The 17,558-nt window shown below is 46.5% G+C and overlaps 1 protein-coding gene across 2 annotated transcripts in view; it reads right to left on the bottom strand.

Moving 5' to 3' along the window:
* Positions 1-15,955, bottom strand: part of PSAT1 (phospholipid sterol acyl transferase 1) — a 102,864-nt gene extending 86,909 nt beyond the window's left edge. The window contains exons 1-3 of one of the 2 annotated variants that reach the window (XM_086485700.1): positions 15,534-15,949; positions 7,970-8,105; positions 7,721-7,865 (exon numbers count right to left, since the gene is read on the bottom strand). In XM_086485700.1, coding sequence (XP_086341826.1) covers positions 7,721-7,865; positions 7,970-8,105; positions 15,534-15,791 — 539 coding nt within the window. In that variant the 5' untranslated portion in view covers positions 15,792-15,949. Of the gene's footprint in view, positions 1-7,720; positions 7,866-7,969; positions 8,106-15,533 lie in introns of both variants that reach the window. The other variant, XM_086485701.1, reaches the window with a different exon arrangement.
* Between the last annotated feature and the right edge of the window lie 1,603 nt (positions 15,956-17,558).

Genomic DNA, 17,558 nt, shown 5'->3' with positions numbered 1-17,558 from the left:
TCACATCTGATCGAGACGCCAAGTTTACTTCACAGTTTTGGAAGTCATTGTTTGACAACTTTGGTACTCGGTTGCAATTTTCAAGTGCATTTCACCCGCAGACCGATGGACAGACAGAGATCTACAGCCAGTTAGCTTTTGATGTACTCAAGGCCTACTGTCATGATCAGCAGAATCGATGGGAACATCATTTGCCATTGGTACAGGCAATCTTGAATGATACTTATTCATCAAGTATTGGACGAACTCCATATGAAGCAGCGCTCAGGAAAAGGTTCTCTTCTCTTTTGACCAGGATCATTTCTCCATCCATTGAGGCCAACCGTGTGGTTGAATCTTATTCAGAGATTGTGGAGTCAATCAAGGACAGGATTGCAAAAGCACAGGAGGCCTACACTCGGCAAGCCAACAAATCTCGCAGGGAAGTGCATTACAAAGTAGGGGATTGGGTATATTTTCGGATCATGAAGCAGAGATTGAAGCAGGTGGGCAGAAGATGCCCAAAATTATCTTACCGCAGCTTGGACCCTTTCCTATCATCAAAGAAATAAATGCAGTTTCATTTCACTTACGGCTTCCCCCATCATGGACAATGCATAATGTCTTTCATGTGTCGTGGTCGAAGCCATATGTTGGTCCACCCCTGGAAGATGTGACTGAGGAACAGCAACCAGAAGTTTTAGACGAAGCAGGGGTCATCGAGCCGGAGCAAATTTTGCTTCATCAATGGAAGCATGGATCCGGAAGAAGGCAGAGACAGTTCTTCACCAAATTCCGTGATCGAGGAACGCATGAAGCAGTTTGGTTAGAGCAAGAATTCTTCTTGGAATACCCACAGTTGTTGGCGGACTACTTGGACGCCATGCGCCTACCGCCAATTTAAGCAGGAGGGAATGTCACGTGCACCACCTATCGATGCACGATGACACGCTCAAACATTCATATTATGTGCACGCACATGCATTTTAGGACTATCCTTCACTTGTCGTATGCCACTCTGGAGAGTCTCCAAGTGAGCTACGAAGGAGCAGTTAGCCGCAAGTTTCGGAACTCGATTCTGAGTCCGGACGAGCAAGTTAGAGCATAATTAAATAAACATTCATAAATTAGGCTAAAATTAAAATGTCGTTTTTGCCAAATGTTGGTCAGGCAAAAACCATGCAGGCATACATAAGGCAACCTCAGCCTACACTTTTCATCGTGATTCATCAAGTATTCAAGCATTCAGCCTTGTGCGTTTTCCTCCTCGCGAAGGACTCTCACTCAGCAGTCGCACTCCGCGCACCCGCATCATAGTCAGGAAACGCACCTGCGTTTTCAGCATTCCAGCAGTTCATGTATTGGATCTCCAATACAGCAGTTGGGTAACGCACTTGCGTTACCGCAATCCATCTCTCTCTCTCTCTCTTTTTCTCTCTCTCTCAGTTTCTTATCTAAATATACATTCTCTCACATTCATTTCAGTTCAATTTCCGCAAGTGGGCACCCGCCGACACAGACAGTAGCGTAGGCGGTGTGTTACATTAATGGTCTCTCTCATTTCTTCTTTGCATTTTTGAATCGCATCCTCTACAGGGTCAGTTTTCTCATTCTGATTCTTCGTGCCTGATTGCCGAAAGGGGGCGTAGGAGTTCTTGCGGTGAAGAAAGAACCACACTATGTCCACATTATGCATACATATCCCGCATCATGCATAGATGTGTATTTGTATTCTCCACATCAAGCCTACATTCCTCTGACCTTCTGATTTTCTGATTTTTCAAATTTCCAAATTTCCTGAAATTTGTTTATTGTCTAACTGGGTTTTCAAATTTTCTGATTTCTGCTTACTGTCTGGTCTGTCCGGGCAGTGGCTGGGAACTTGTGCGAGCAGTGGCGGGTAGAGGAGGGACCTACGCGGCCTACAGAACCCGGGTGAACAGGGGCGGGAGGTGGGCCTGCGCGACCTGCAGAGCAGGTGCGAGCAAGGGGTGGGAGGTGGACTTGTGTGCGTGAGTTGTGCGAGAGAGAGAAATGAAATGAAATGTTATATTAACGTCTTCAAAAGGCCAAAATGACCTATGAGACCAGAGCGTTACAATGTGGTGAATCTGATACAAAGTCAGAGTAACAAAATGAAATACTATGAAATCCTAAGCTAGTAGGCGTGAACTAAGCAGCTAGCCAGGATAGCTAAATCACAAGTCACAAGAGATCCAGCATTGGTCGCTAGCGGATCTCATCAATCTCCTCCATGGTCAGCAGTATGACCGGGCGTCGTGCATGTCGGGCCAAAACGATCCGAATCCTCTGATGTAGCCTCCGTCGATGCTGTGTAGTCCTCCGCAGTCGTGGGCATCTGGATCTCCCCAACTCAGTCGCTCGGTCGATCAGTGTGCCTCTGGTGTGAGGCGACAAAATCTGTTGTGGTAGTAGCTCCTCTGGGTGTCCAGTGTCTGCTCTAAAGAAGTCTGTGATGTGTCTCTGAGACTAGCTGGCCTCTCCTCTCATCAGGCTCGCTCTGTGTCTGCGCAGCTCGAGCAGAAACAAACCCAGGCATCTCTGATCCTCGTACCTCATGACTGTGGAGAGTGGTCCAAAGCCCTCTCTAAACAAGCAGTGGAAGCGGCCTGGTATCTCGTAGTAGACAGGGCAGTGGCATGTGTAGTGTAACTCTGTGTCAAGCTCCATGTCACACAGGGGGCATGTCCTGGCCTCTGCTGGCACTCCTCTGTATCTCCTAGTCTCGATCCGCAGCTGGTGTGAAGATGTGCGTATCTGGCCAATAGCACACCGTATCCCATGAGACAAGTGGGTGTCCATGTATCTGAGCCTCTTCACAAAACCGGCCGCCGTAAGCTAGAGAAGATGCTCTCTGTAGAAAGCCATCTTCGTGCCCAGCGCCTGTGCTGGCTGTATCCATGTCCTCCTGGTGTCTAGCTGAGTCAGGTCCTGGCGGATGAGCCGGCTGATCTCGGATTGTGTAAGAGTCAGGGAGGGTGCATCCAGTGAGTATTGGAGTGGGGGCAATCTGTCTATACTGAACCCATGCGCCTGGAACCATAATGTCATCTCCCCATGCCAACATGCTGTATCTCCCTGCATGTCTAACTATCGAGAGGACTCAAGTGCAAGGCAGGCATATCTGTCTCTGGGAAGTTCCCACATGCGGTGTATGAAGGAGACAGATCTGGCGAGCGCCTCAACCACTAGTAGGGGGGCAACTAGCTCTGCTCGGATAATGGCACGTGGTACTGAAGCCTTGGCTCTAATGAGCCGCGAGATCATAGAGACCAAGGGCTTCTCCATGTCCCGCCACCCATCAATGCCAACTGTCCTCCCGTGATGATCCAATGAAGGCCCCCAGATCTCACCTCCATAGAGCAATGCAGAAGCCACCAAAGTGTCAAAAGAGCCAGAGCTTCGTCCGAGGCTCCTGAAACTGAACCTGTGAACACATCAATCTACCCAATGCCGAATGGGCTCTGGTCAATCTAGTCTCTGCTGCTCTCCTCAATGAAAATGTTGGTCCACTAAAAACCACTCCAAGGTAAGTGTAAGCAGATATCTGTATACTCCACCATCTCCTGGCCTTATGTGAATGCAGGCGCTGACCTCCTGATCCACTGTGGGGTGGTATTAAATACCATGACCTCAGACAAACCACTTTCATGGGCAAACCTATGCAAAGCATCCAAGTGACGTTGCATCCCCTCCGGAGAGTCGGAGGATCAACACAATATCATCAGCATATAACAATAGCGGAATCCATGTCCCTGCCCGTCGTGCACCTCTATCCCCATCTCTTTCAATGTAGTCAGAAACCTCATCCACACACATACCAAATAGAGTAGGAGAGAGCGGGCAGCCTTGTTTCACCCCAATAGTGGAGTGAACCGGTGTAGATAGACCCTCTGCGGTGCGTACATGCCCTACTACTGATCTGTACAATACCATGATCCCCCAAATGAGCTATGTGGGTACTTCCATCTCCTGTAATCTGCACATCAATCTAGCTCTAGGTATTGTGTCAAATGCTTTGCGGAAGTCTACAACTACAATAGATCCGTCTCCCATGGGATCTGCCCTCCTCGATGATGGCCCCAAGTGTCACGATATGGTCAAGAGTAGAAAAACCTCTCCTGAACCCTGTCTACCCAGCTGCACGTGAAACCGGCCCGTGGGGCGGTAGGTGTTGGCTTTCACCCGAAATTCTTTACTTTAGACACACACACACACACACAGAACTTTGCAAACAAAACCTGCGACGGGGATTAACACTTAAGTACACATACGGCTCGGAAGCTAGAATGCTCCGAGTAGACGCAGACAACCTGTAGGCCCCAAAATTGGCGCCCCTTTCGGTATTTCTTTATTCTTTAACAGAGGAAATAAAACATGTGATCTCCTATGAGCTGCCCCGCACAATCTAGGCTGAGAACCACCTGTTATGGCCTGATTTCGGCAGCATAACTGTACTAGGACGCTTCACAGACAGTATCCCCACGCAATAGATGACTTTCCCGACACATACGGACACTTTGCAAAACCTGGCGAGAATCTGCAGCACGCTGAATCTTTGTTTTCTGCCCCGAAAATGTGCAAGATCACCTGTACAGCGGTCCCCTCGCGTCCCCGAACCTCCTGGGGGTATTAGGGTCCGTTTAGGGCCGAAACCCTAAACCTACAAAAATACACAGCAGTCTGTAATTCCCTGTTTTGGGCTCCGTTTAGCGTGTCGGTCGCATCTGTAGCAAGACCTTGAGCTCCCACACCTGTAGGGCTACTTGCCCTTTGAATCGGACGAGATTTCTCACGTGAAACCTCTCCGAATTCACCTGTAACTGCGGGGGATTAGCTGCTAGCTAATCTAGTACCTGTGCAAGAGGCTCTTGCCTCGGCAATCGTGCATGAACCCACATAACTGTACATTGGTCAAATGAAAAGCCCACTAGAGGGGCATAACATACTACTCATAGGGGAGAGAGAGAGAGAGAGAGAGAGAGAGAGAGAGAGAGAGAGAGAGAGTAGTGCGTAGCGTGCAGGGCATCACTCCTGGCACCGCACTGTACATAAGGGGGAAAGGAAGCACTCCATAGCTCTTAACCTGTTGACAGGTTCTCCATGAAGCATCCCCCCAACATAAACCGAGCGCCCCCTCTGCTACCCTTGACCTGTAATGCATCTGTGAACAAAATAGATGCAAAAAGGGGAAGATTTCCATGGCTGCCAAAACCTGCGTATCGCTGAAAACGCAGAAAAACAGCCCTGTAAACACGCATCTGATGCCTTCCAATGCTGAAAATGAGCTCCTTGGTCCCAAGTAAAGTCATGGGAAGCTCAAAAATGGAGAGAAATGGCTGAAAATCACAGTTACCAGCCTCCAAAACTGCTCCACAGGTTACGAGTTTTGTTCTCCCAAACTTGGTAAATTGACCAAAAAGTGCCACTTGGCACTCATACATGCAATTTCCCCGCATTGGGCTTCCTGCTTAAAAATCTCTCGACTGTTGCATCAGTTGACTTTGCAGCAGAGTAATAAAACGTTCCCCTTGTCATACCGGAGGTAATGACGCAAACACATTTCACGGCCCAAAATAGAAGTTCCCTAATTTTTAGGAGATGCTTCCGTTGGGCTCCCACTGCTCATCTGACCATCTATCCTCATTGGGACCGCATCCAAAAGTGCAATGTGGCCCAACTGTCGGATACTTTCTGTTGGTAGTCCCACCTTGACTTTATGCCTTTATTGAGTTCACTTCCTAGTATCCACCAACTTGTTAAGTGCGACGGGGATACCTACATGATCTTGAACTGAGCCTAGACATCCTTTTACTTTACGAGTTCCAGTGCCGACCAACTTTCCGTCTGCGGGTGAAACTAACGTTCACATTGGCCATACAATGTCCGACCGTTTGCTATTTCAAAAAGAGGGTCTCAAAAATAAAACAAAAATTATTGAAAAGAAACCAACAACTAAGGTTAGCAATTGCCACGTCCTCATGATAGCACGCACTCCCTCTCTCTCTGCCCATGTACTCTGTTGTTGCTCAAGAATGGATGCGTACAACCGTGCCAGTGTGTGTCCAATCATGATAGTGCGATAATTCCCAGGCTCCATAGGGTCTCCTGATTTGAAGATAGGTACAATCGTAGATAGGCTCCAAGTATCAGGCAAGCCCTCACACATGGCACGGTTAAACATGACTGCTAGAAGCTCAGCTAGTAGATCTCTGGCATGCATGAAATGCTCAGCCACCAGGCCATCATGATCAGATGCTCTCCCAATCCTCATCCTTCAATGGCCTTCTTCACCATCTCAGCGGTGAAAAAAGCACATGTGTGGGGGCATGGATCAGGGGGGTCAGGAAGGGACGGCTGTCCAGAAACTGTGTACAAAGATGATGCGTAATGACCCCCAAGTCTTTGTAGAGGTAATGGCAGGGGGGGAGACAGCTCATGAAAGAGCCGCCATGCCTCGCGCAAGTCCTGACTCAAGGATAGCTGGTAGAGATCCTACTCTAGTCGAGCCAAAAATGCCCTCTTCTTCCGCCGCACCAGGCGTCAGAAGTCAATCTGTGAGTGATGTCCCCCAAAAGCACTTCCTCTGAAGTCTAGCTCCAGTCTAGCGGCATTCCTCATCATACCAGCTGTTTAGAGGCATGCTCCCAGAACAGCGTCTATGCTCAGGCTGGGTGTGTTGGTATGCCTCTGCTGCTGCATTATGTAATGTCTGTGTCAGTATAGTAGTAAGCTCCTCCAGAGGTCACCCTGGCTCCTCAGTGCATGCGCGCGCCTGTAGATCCCGTCTATGTATACAGAATCCGTCTCCCGCGTGAAGGTGTAGCAAGTAGGGGCTGCTACCCGTGGACTGTGTGCTACACTGAACTGGAAAGAGATGGCCACCCCAACAGGTCTGGACCCAACTATGAGATCCTGGATACTAGAGATGAGGCTTGGTTGTGCCATGACATAATCCACTGTGCTGGCTCCGTGTCCGTGTGGAAAGCATGTGAAACCTCCCGCATCAGGAAATCTCTGTAAGCCATTCAAGATGGCCAATCCATGTGCAGTCCCCATGTCTATCAAGTGCCATCCATACGCCGTATGGTCCCCATCCTGTGATAGTCTAGATAGGCCTGTCTCTGCAACATCCAGCTCTCTCAGCATCTCCTCTGAAGTATCATAAAATATTGTCTGATGATGGGCAGTCCTAGCATTGAGAGAGAGAGAGAGAGATGGCAAGTGTGACTAGATATATCTGACACCTGCCCTTTCTTTAACTGCCTCTGTGATCTCTCTTCTCCACCATTGCCTTGTACGTGATGCAATTGCTCTCATGTGGGAGAGGATCCTACAGGAGTCAAGCCAGATCGGAGTTGAGGTGTCCACCCGACGGGAGATTCAAAAACAAAAAAGAAGGATGACACTGAGGTAGGAAGTGACTAGGAAAAACCTAACTTGCAATATCTCTAATTAAGAAACACCCTCCTATACCTTTGGAGAGACTGGGTTCAAGATCCAGAAGGCATGATAAGTAAAGGGAAGTTAAACTATTACAATACCACTCCAAACAAACGCAAATCTAGTTAGATACGGTCAAATGAAGAAACCTTTATGACGATGACAGTCAGCAACAACAGCTGATCAAAGTTCACATGCAACGATTCATGCACATGCTACTCAAAGCCTATGAATGAAAGCCATCAAAGAATGATGTCGCATTTGTCTCAATGCTTACTTTAGTCTGTAAAAATATAGGTCTCTTTCCTCAAGCATTGGCCCAGATAGTCTCCAATCATATGGGGCAGCAATAATTGCATCAGCCTCAATTCCAAATTCTACACACCAATCTACCCACTCCCTCCACACTGACGACAAAGGACCTGGAATGACAGAAAAATCAGTGTCAAGAAAATCTCTCAAGTTCCATCAGGATCATCAGATTATTTTATTCTTAATGCAAAGCAGATGCCGAGTTTATGATGACCTGTGATATAGCCAGGGTCCAGTTCAGTAATAGCAGCAAGACCAGAGTCCGGCCGAGATTTGCAGTCAGGGTGATCTGTTTGATTATAAGGATCTAAAAGCATGCACTTTAGCCAGCAGTTTGGCACAGATAATACCTGAAAAAAAGAGGAATAAAGATAAAACATTGAATTGTCATAATTTGTTCAAAAGATTCGCTGTTCGCTGCTTCTGCTCTCCCCCCAACCTGCGCACTCCCTCCGCTCAGCCCCCTTCGCTCGTGCTGCCTTGCCTTCCCCCCTCGTGCTGTCCTCCCTCGCTCCCGCCCACTGCCCCTGCCCACCTCGGCCTGACCACTCGCTGCTGCGAACCCTCACTTTGAAGGAAATCCAAATGGCAAGAGGGAAGGCAGATACGGTCAGTGGGTGTTTTTTTTCTTTTTTTTTTTTTGTGGGGGGGGGGGGGGGGGGGGGGGGGGGGGGGGGGGTGGTAATACGGGTAGAGATGGCCACGGGCGGGATGGCTGGGGTGGGCGGGGGCAGCAAATGGCACGTCGGCACCACGTCTCCCCCCCACATAGCAAACACAGATAGAGTCCCTTGGTCCGCCCTAGAGGGACTTTGACAAAGCCCCTTCGCCCGAACCCGCAAAGCCAACCATCCAACTTGCTCTATCACTGATGGAGCAAGTGAGCCTAGCAGCAAAGGTGGAGCGCCTTCAAGCCACCTCTGTCATGTGCAAGATTATCGGCGGCACCCAACCCAGTAGAGGTGGGAACAATCATCGACATACAACTCGTCGGGCGTGGTTACTATCAGATTGAGTTCGAGAATCCCGAGATGGCTTCCAAGGTCATTTCGATGAGCCCGCTGGCCATCTGAACAGTCAGAGCTCATTCTCGATAGTGGCGTCATGGTTTCGACCCGGCTTCAGATATTCTTGTCAAGGAAGCAGACTTGCCCATTTTGGTTTGGTTCCGTGGCTTGAGGAGAGAGTACCTCCCGCTAATATCCACGATTTATTCAGAGATTGGGAATGTCTTGGAGACCCCGCACACGACAACTTTAATCGCTGCCAAGGCAACAGGTATACCTATTGTAAGCGTTTTGGTTGGGGACACCCATACTCTCCCGAAGGTAGTCCTGCCTAGGGTGAGTGGCGGCTGGCTCCGCCAAAGCGTGGAGTATTCAGGTCTTCCAAATCAATGCTTCATATGCAGACAGATGGCCATCTCGCGAAGGCCTGTCCTTAGAGGAGAGATCCGCTCCACACGCCCAACCTCCCAAGGCTAGATAGACACAGTAGACAGAGACCCAGGGTGTACAGGCTGGCACTTCTTTAGAGATGGGTGGCCAATCAGCTGATGGCTCACAAGTACATGGCTCACAATCTCTGTCTACTGGATAGACACAGTAGACAGAAACCCAGGGTGTACAGGCTGGCACTTCTTTAGAGATGGGTGGCCAATCAGCTGATGGCTCACAAGTACATGGCCGTCACCGCCACAGACAAGCTTGCCACACCGCCCCCCTGGTGGCCGACCTACGACAGGCCCGCAGCATTAGGTTCCTACACGGAACCGTTTTGACACTCAATAGCAACCCTCCACCTTAGCCTCGCCGCCGACAACCCCTCCACCCCGCTCGCCTGCCGGCTTCCCAGCTCCGCCCTCACCTCCCCCCTCCCACACCCCCTCCTCCCGTCGCTCCCACTGCCTCCGCAGCCTCCTCTCCTAACCCTTCCCACACTCCACCACCGGCTTAGGGAACAGGACACTCCTCAGTAGCTCGGAGATCTCTTGGTAGTGCTTTCACTGCAAGCAGGCTGGCTTGGGAGGGATTGTCCTCCATGAGCTCAGAGGACTAATACAACCAAACGCTCCCCAAACCTCAACCTGTGTCGCTTGGAGGTTTCAAGTATACAGCCAAGCGCTCCCCAAACATCCCGTCTACGTCTTTCGAAGATTTTCCAACGTACAACGAAACGCTCCCTAGACATTCCGTTCGTGTCGTTCCGGGGTTCGGACAATACCAAAACAGCATTTTTCACCACTCCACCCGGGAGTAAATCACCAAGCATTGAAACCAATATAAAACAAGAGTCAAACAATTCAAATTGGCACCAAGACAGGTTTAAAATAGATACCATTCATTTCAAACAAATTTCAAGCAGTACTTTCTCAAACAGAGTTCAAATATTTAAATCAACTAGACAATTCATTCAGGTTTTTGCTCGGATAGCCAAACTTTGAGGATAACTGACTTGTCCTTCTGCATCAGTGTAATGGTACGGTTCCGGATCTGGAGGGTCGCATCATTCTGGTCATGCCAAGGCATGCCCAAGAGAATGTCGCAATTGCCCAGCTTCATAATGTAAAAACTCTTTTCCATGAAAGCCTTGGGAAGAGCACCAATGAGCGGTACCATTTTCTAAATTTGCCTAGTGGCTAGCTCGTCTTTACGTTCTCCACCCTCTGCATCATAATCAAAGTGCATCTGCTTCAAGAATTCTGGATGGATGTAGTTCTCTGTGGCTACGGGATCAAAGAAGATCAGGGCTTTCAAGCCGTTGACTTTGCCATATGCTCTGCACAATTCATTTGAACTCACCAAATTTATGCCATAAATGTTAGGTATTAGTCCAATAGCAGGTCAAGCTCACTTAGCCGGGGGTGGCCCTGGGGATCTTTTTGTCGTGGGAGCAAAAGGTTGCTCGGAAGACGTCGAGGCTCGTTGAGGACATGTAGTGAACATATGCCTGGTTAAAAACATTCAAAGCATCGACCTTCTTGTAAAAGGGTTTCTTGTTGACGCTGTGTCAATCGAGGCCTTTGAGGTTGGGTTTCATGTGACTCCCGAGAATTTACTCGTCGTTGCCAAGAGTTCTGGTTAGTGACCGGAATTGCTTCTATGGTAAAATCGAGCTTTCCTTTCATCACTTTGTAGCCGACCGCGGCATGGTCCATAAGCTTTTGCATGGTTGAGACTTGCTTGGACAGACGATAATTCTGCAATGGTGACGGTAGTCCAATGGTGTATCATTCACACCGGTCCTCCAAGGGGATGAAGACACCTGAAGGTAGACGTCGAGAAACCTTTGGTTATAGTCGTCCATTGTCTCTATGGCAAGCATTTTCAAGTTGCCCCATTCTGACAAGATCTCGACTTCAAAGAGAGAAGTCATATAATGCAAAAATTGCCTTGAAAGCTTGTCAGGTCCTTAGAACATGCAGTTGTGTCGCGATTAAACTCCACCATTGCATAGCATTATCTTTAAGAAATCCTGCTACTCGAGAAATCTCGCATTCCTTTGTATAGTGCCCCAAAGCATAGATAGTGTCCAATTGTTGTAGGAACTGCAATGCTTTCTTCCGATCTTTCACCTCAGAAAAGGTGAAAAATTTGACTATCGTGCCGCCATCCTTGAAAACGTTCGATTGGTTGAGAGTGTATCCTGGGTACGGATAATAAGGGTATCTATACAGGCTCCAACCATTTGTAGCATGGTGGTAGTGGTGGTGGGGGAGGTGGGGGCAGCGGCGGTGGCAAAGGCGGTTGCATTGGATCAGGGTCAGATGGCTGCACCATATTCCTGAAGACTCCCCCGATCGGAACATACGGTTAGGAAGGTTGTCGGTTGGTAACTCTCGTACTTTCTAATGCTGGAGGAGGTACCACCTGAGGCATTAGAGGAGGTAACATGTAATTCAGAAACTGTTAGAACCCTTGCAGCATTGGGAGATTCTATTGTGGGTGTCGTGAAAGAATGTCACAAAGCTCGTCGAGGAGAAACTGCAGGTACTCTCGCGAACCCATAAACGCCATGTGGTCTTGGGTTCGTTATGGCTTATGCCTGTAAGACAAAGAGATGAAGAACGGAGCGCGTCCGATGCGCGATGGACTAAGGGTGGGAGTGACTAATAAGTCCATGGCAGGGACACGAAGATTCTTTCTTTGATGAATAAAATTGAAGCTTTGTCTGCTCTTGAAGGACTGGTATGCTGTCAGAAAAGCACACTCCTGAAGCTTTGATACCACTATAACAGGACGGGCACCACGTGCCAACGGAAAATAACAAACTTTGCACGCTTCCAAATAACTGAACTGAAAGAGATGTGTCATAAAATCTAATATCTACCTATTCCAAATGATTTTCTTATATTGAATTGATCATTTAATGTGGGAGAATGAATGGGAACAAGAGTTAAAATATAGATATGTGCTTTTAGATCTATCTCAGCACAGGACCAAAAGGAGAGAAGGCTACATCTCATTAAGGGTCCAAAAGAGAGAGAGTCTACCAAAGAGCAATGAGCAGGTAATGGAGCTTAAAAGACCTTAGGGTTAGCTTCATTAAAGACCTCCAAAGGTTAGTGCTAAAAGCCCTTAGACCTAGGATCTTTAGGTACTTTAGACCTTAGGTAAACTAGGTCTCTGCTTAAGGTGCTTGTCGTGCTTGAGCTGACTAAGGTGCTTGAGGTGCTTGTCGTGCTTAATGACCAAGGTGCTTGAGGTGTGCAAGTCAAAAAGGATCCCTACAAAGGAGGGGGCGATCCCTAAAGGTAGGGGCATGAGAGAGAACACACACACACACTCAAGGCAAGCCCAAGACTGAAGAGGCAATAAGGACTCTCCACCTTTGAAGGTGTTTGAGGTCTTGGGATTGAGGCCGGGGACAAGTTAATGCTTTTGCAAGTTAGTTAAGGGCATAATATTGGTGTATGAAGTTTACCATCTTCATGGCATCAACAAGATCTCAAGGAACACAAAGTATATTGTACTAAGTCTCTCTTCATGGGAGAATCTATAATACAAAAGCCTTTTGGAGCGGGAACTGACTCCAAGTAAATCCGGTCCTCGACTGTTGTCAATTTCTCGAATTCTCTCTCTCTCTTGAGTTCAACTCTCGTCGGATAGATCTTTGAGGTCTCTTGGGATCGTTTCCTACAACGTTAAACTCTCTTCCTCTTCTTCTTCTTCTTCTTCTTTTTTAACAAGTATTGTTCATGCTAAGCTAACTACGTATAATGTTCATTTTTCTACCTTTCATCAAATACTCTCCTTATGCTCTTTAAGAATTCTCTTAAGGAAATGCTCACTATTGTTACTTTAATTCCGCTACAAATGTTATTAGCCATAACCTATTACATTGATATTAGAGCTATTGGTTTCTCTTTTCTTGCTTAAGAAGAAGGTTCTTAAGTTGTCCATGAAAGGTTTGACCTATTCATTGCACGAGGGTAAGTGAGACGGGGATTATTATCCTCGTTGGAATGAACTAAGTTCGAGGTACACCGTTGGGAACTATAGACTTAATAATGAAGTCTTTCGGAGCTTGCCTTTGGTTAAACCATTATTGAGCTATTAGCAAGCTCAACAGGAACTACTTTGCAATCAACAGTCTCTAAACCATGGGTATGGTTCCTTGAGAGCTAATTTTCAAAAGTTAAGATGAGTAGCAACTAAAGTTTTGAAGTTACCAAAGAACAAAGTAGCGTATATATAAGTTTAGTTATCATGGCTGACAATAATAAAGAGAGTAGAATGAATATTGACAACTTTGACTTTACACATGAAGGTGCTACTAATGATGCCCCCATGTTTGTGAACTATCTTGTTACTAGGTTGCAACTAGCTATGGGCAACCCTGCCTTGCACACAACTTCGCACTCATGGGATTCTCCACACTCTCGAAGAAAAGAGAGAGCTTAGGAAGCCTCTTGTAAGGGCTTTCAAAAGAAGACTCTCCGGTGAGAAAAGAGAAAGAATCCCATGAAAGAGAAAGAAGTGAATCTCCAAATTCTTCGGAAAATGTAACTCCGAGAAGACGGCGGTCTCGACGATCCCCAACTCCTCCCAAGATAAAAAGATCGTCATATAGTCCTTCTGCTCGTCATTCTGAAAGGAAAGACGAGGGTTTTGTAATTTAACAAACTCACATCATGGGAAGATTTGCAAGTCCAATCTATGGGTAGGTGATAACAATAATGTGTGGCTAATTAAAGAAGAAATTCATTTGCAATCACATAGAGAAAAGATGCTTTAAGAAAATAAATCAATCCTTGAGATCGTTGATGGTTTTTTGTACATTGTGGCTGAGACAGCTAGCTCTTGTACCAAAATTCAAAAGATAAAAGGGTTGTCAGAATGGAGGATGCAATTACTAAATAATTTTTTCATGCTTCACTCAAAAATAACTTTGCTTGAAAAGGCACCTATCTCTTCTCATCCAAAACACAAAGATAATAAGATTACAAAAGAGGAGGGTGCAATCACTGAAGAAGCATACACATCTGAGGTACCTAGCTTTTTTCATCCAAAGTACAAAGATGAAAGGACTATCACATTGGAGTGCACAATAACTAAATGATTTTGCCATGTTTCGCTCGGGAATAACTTTGCTCAAAAGGTTTCAAGAAATAATAGAAACAATCAGATCAGAGCTGTCTTGAACTCTATCTACTCGAGATTCAGTGACAACGAGCACAATTACTGAGAAAGAGAGAGGCTCATAGACTAGGAGACGCACCCAAAGACAAACCATAATGTTCTTCCATCCAGAGATTGAGCAAAGACAAGAGCAGCAAGAGAGGAGGGATACAAGGTATACCCCTACCGAAGGTATAGAGTGATCGAGCAGTAGAGCTGGGGAGATCAAGGAGATCCAAGATCAGAGGATGTTTCCATCGCTGGACAAGGTTGTGGCAGAGGATTAGATCTATATTGGCAAGACATGGGAGACGCCCTGTACAAACTCTCACCATGAAGAACATCGACATGATCATGCACCGACCGATGCGAGCCATCTTTGGATTCTAATACACACATATCCATCATCTTGTATTTGTTCTCTCAGATACGCACCCACCTTTTGTATATGCACCCTTGAGGCTCTGGATACCCATCTTTTATAGCTATGGTAGTATTTATGTATAGTTAGTTTCTTCCTTTTTATCCATACCTTGTATCACTGCACACTTCAACATGCACGTCATATCCTCTCGTGCACTAACATAACCCTGTTGAGCCCCCGAGAAACTGAAAATCACACTCTTTGCTAGTCGGTTCACTCAAAACCATTCTTATTTATCACTATCTGACTATACCAACGCAACTTGGGCTAGAGATCATCCCCATTTTTTACCATCCAATTATTTTAAAAGCCAAATCTCATGAAAACAGAAGCGTCCAAAGTCTATTGCTCTCTCTTCCCCTTACGTAAAATATGTTGCTACCAAACTAGCTTCCACTAAGTGAAATTTATTCCTCATTTGCATGTCCACAAGCATCTCAGCTTGTGTCTTCGGAATACCACTACGGTCAATCTACTAGATTAGAGATTGATTTGTACATCCCCTTTGCCAGGATCAAAGGTACAAAAAATTAGAATCAAAACTCTACACCATACTGCTAGAGAAAATCGGTAACACCTAAAATCTGCTTCCATTATTTTAAAAAAATTATCAACCAGCAGACCAAAACATCTCTCCAAACCAATGGAAAGTAGCATCTTCAAACTCTATAACGTTTTTAGTTGCCAAATTTGACATTATTTTTCCACAGAAGAAAGGCGTGTCAAGGTCATACCTTCCTTGTGTCGAGCCAGACAGGATCGAGAGGTCGGAAGTCGAGGGGGGAGAACGGGCAATCCAGAAGAGCCCAGGCACGCAACCGTGTGCTGGCAAAGCCTGGGATAATAACACCAGAGAGGCGGGAGTTGTGAGGTCCCCACTGCTTGGAGTCCACACCTGCTCCTCCAACAGGAGCATGGCCCCATAATTGCAAAAGGAAGAGCAGTGGCAGTAGCCAGCCCATCGCGTCGTCCTTGTCTTCGACTGTGCTCATAAGCGCAATTCGTCAACCGCCAACATCCCCAGCCCGCATCACCCACGTGAGAAATGTGCATGCCTCCAGAAGTCAAAATACATGTTTGACGTTTCACCGACGCAAGATTCACAGTGCTCGAGAAAAACTTTTTGCGCAAATGAGAAATTTAGAGGTATTGTGTGTAGGCTACATCACTTGCAACTTGTAACCTACTCTTACGAGGTGCCAAGGATTGTAGAGGGCACACTGAGTTGAGTCCACTCAGATTTCTCACTTGGTGGAATTGACGGGCAGCTACAAAAGTTTCTCGGTTTTGTGTTTTGCTTTCTTGGAGCCTTTACGTAGCTATGTTCATCCATGAGCCCGAGTAAGCGACATTTCTTGCTTTCCTCCCGTTGTCTGTAGCCGCATCCCTAGACCCGCCTTTTGCTCATGCTCCGACCCTTACCATAATTCGCACCATAATTGTAATTTTGCTTGCGATGCTCCTCTTGTCATGAGCCCTGCTATCAGTTTTTGTTGCTTGCTCGCCTCACACTATGTTGATGGCAAGGTATGTGTCCTAACATACATTCTCAAATTTTGTGGCTCTAGCATGCCCTTCAGGAGCTCGTCAACATCAAATTTAGTCTCTGAGGTGAAATTACTTGACTATATTGAAGCCATCTACATTATTGCTGTTATTTTGCGATCGATCATCTCCTCATTGCAAGGTGTATGTGGATGGCGGTGCACAAATCTGTGTGATCACAAAAACATGCGTAGAGAAGATGGAGGTGTATCTGGGTTCCGTATACAATTTGTAAGTGAGAATCTTGGAGATTGAAGCCTACGCAGTCAAAATAGTGGTAGATTTTCATGTGATGCGAGGTAGATTGGGGGCTTATCCAATCATCCTGGGAAGACCATTGTTATGTGCAGTGAATGATGTTCAAGATTGGAAACATGGTAAAAGATTATTTGACATGAATAATAGAAAGCCACTAGATGAAGATTATGAAGACGGGGAGGATTCAAGTGATGAAGAATCTTCCACAATATCAGAGTTGGACAGTGAGAGCACCACTAGCAGCAATGAGGATGCAGATGTGGCATTCTTATTGCTGGATCTGGAGCAGACTAGCCTAATTGCCTTCATGAGGGGAATTGAAGATGAGTTTGAGGGCCCATATAAGGTGATTGAAGAGCTAATGCAAGCCAAGGTTGAGTTGTCAAAGAAGCACAAACTGGTGGCAAACATGATTAGTGCAGATCTCTCAACCATGGAGAGAGAGAAGTATTTACACATGTTGTCAAAGTATTTGGATCTTTTCATCACTTCTTATGAGGAGATTAGAGGCTTCAAGGTTGTGCATTGAGCTGAAGGATGGAGCAAAACCAGTGTGGCAAAGAATGAGGAGAATAGGTAGAGAGCAGATGGAAGCCTTGCGAGAAGAGGTGGAAAAGCTGTTGAAAGGGGGTTTATATGTCCAGTGGAGACAACAAAATGGGTAAGCCCAGTAGTGGTCACTCCAAAGAAGGAATGGAAGTGGAGGAGTTGTGTTGATTTCAAGCCTTTAAATGCAGCCACAAAGAAGGACCCATACCCTCTTCCTTTTATTGATCAAATCTTAGATTCAGTGGTAGGGCATGAGCGTTACAGTGTCTACGATAGATTCTCTGGCTTTTTTCAGATAAAGATTGCTCTTGAGGATCAGAATAAGACCTCTTTCATCACACCATGGGGTTGTTTTTCGTACATTGTGTTGCCATTTGAGTTGTCAAATGGTCCAACTCGTTATCAAA

The sequence above is a fragment of the Adiantum capillus-veneris genome, chromosome 16, assembly GCF_014529385.1.
Source record: "Adiantum capillus-veneris isolate H3 chromosome 16, ASM1452938v2, whole genome shotgun sequence".
NCBI lineage: Eukaryota > Viridiplantae > Streptophyta > Polypodiopsida > Polypodiales > Pteridaceae > Adiantum > Adiantum capillus-veneris.
This window is presented reverse-complemented; position numbering and strand designations above follow the sequence as displayed.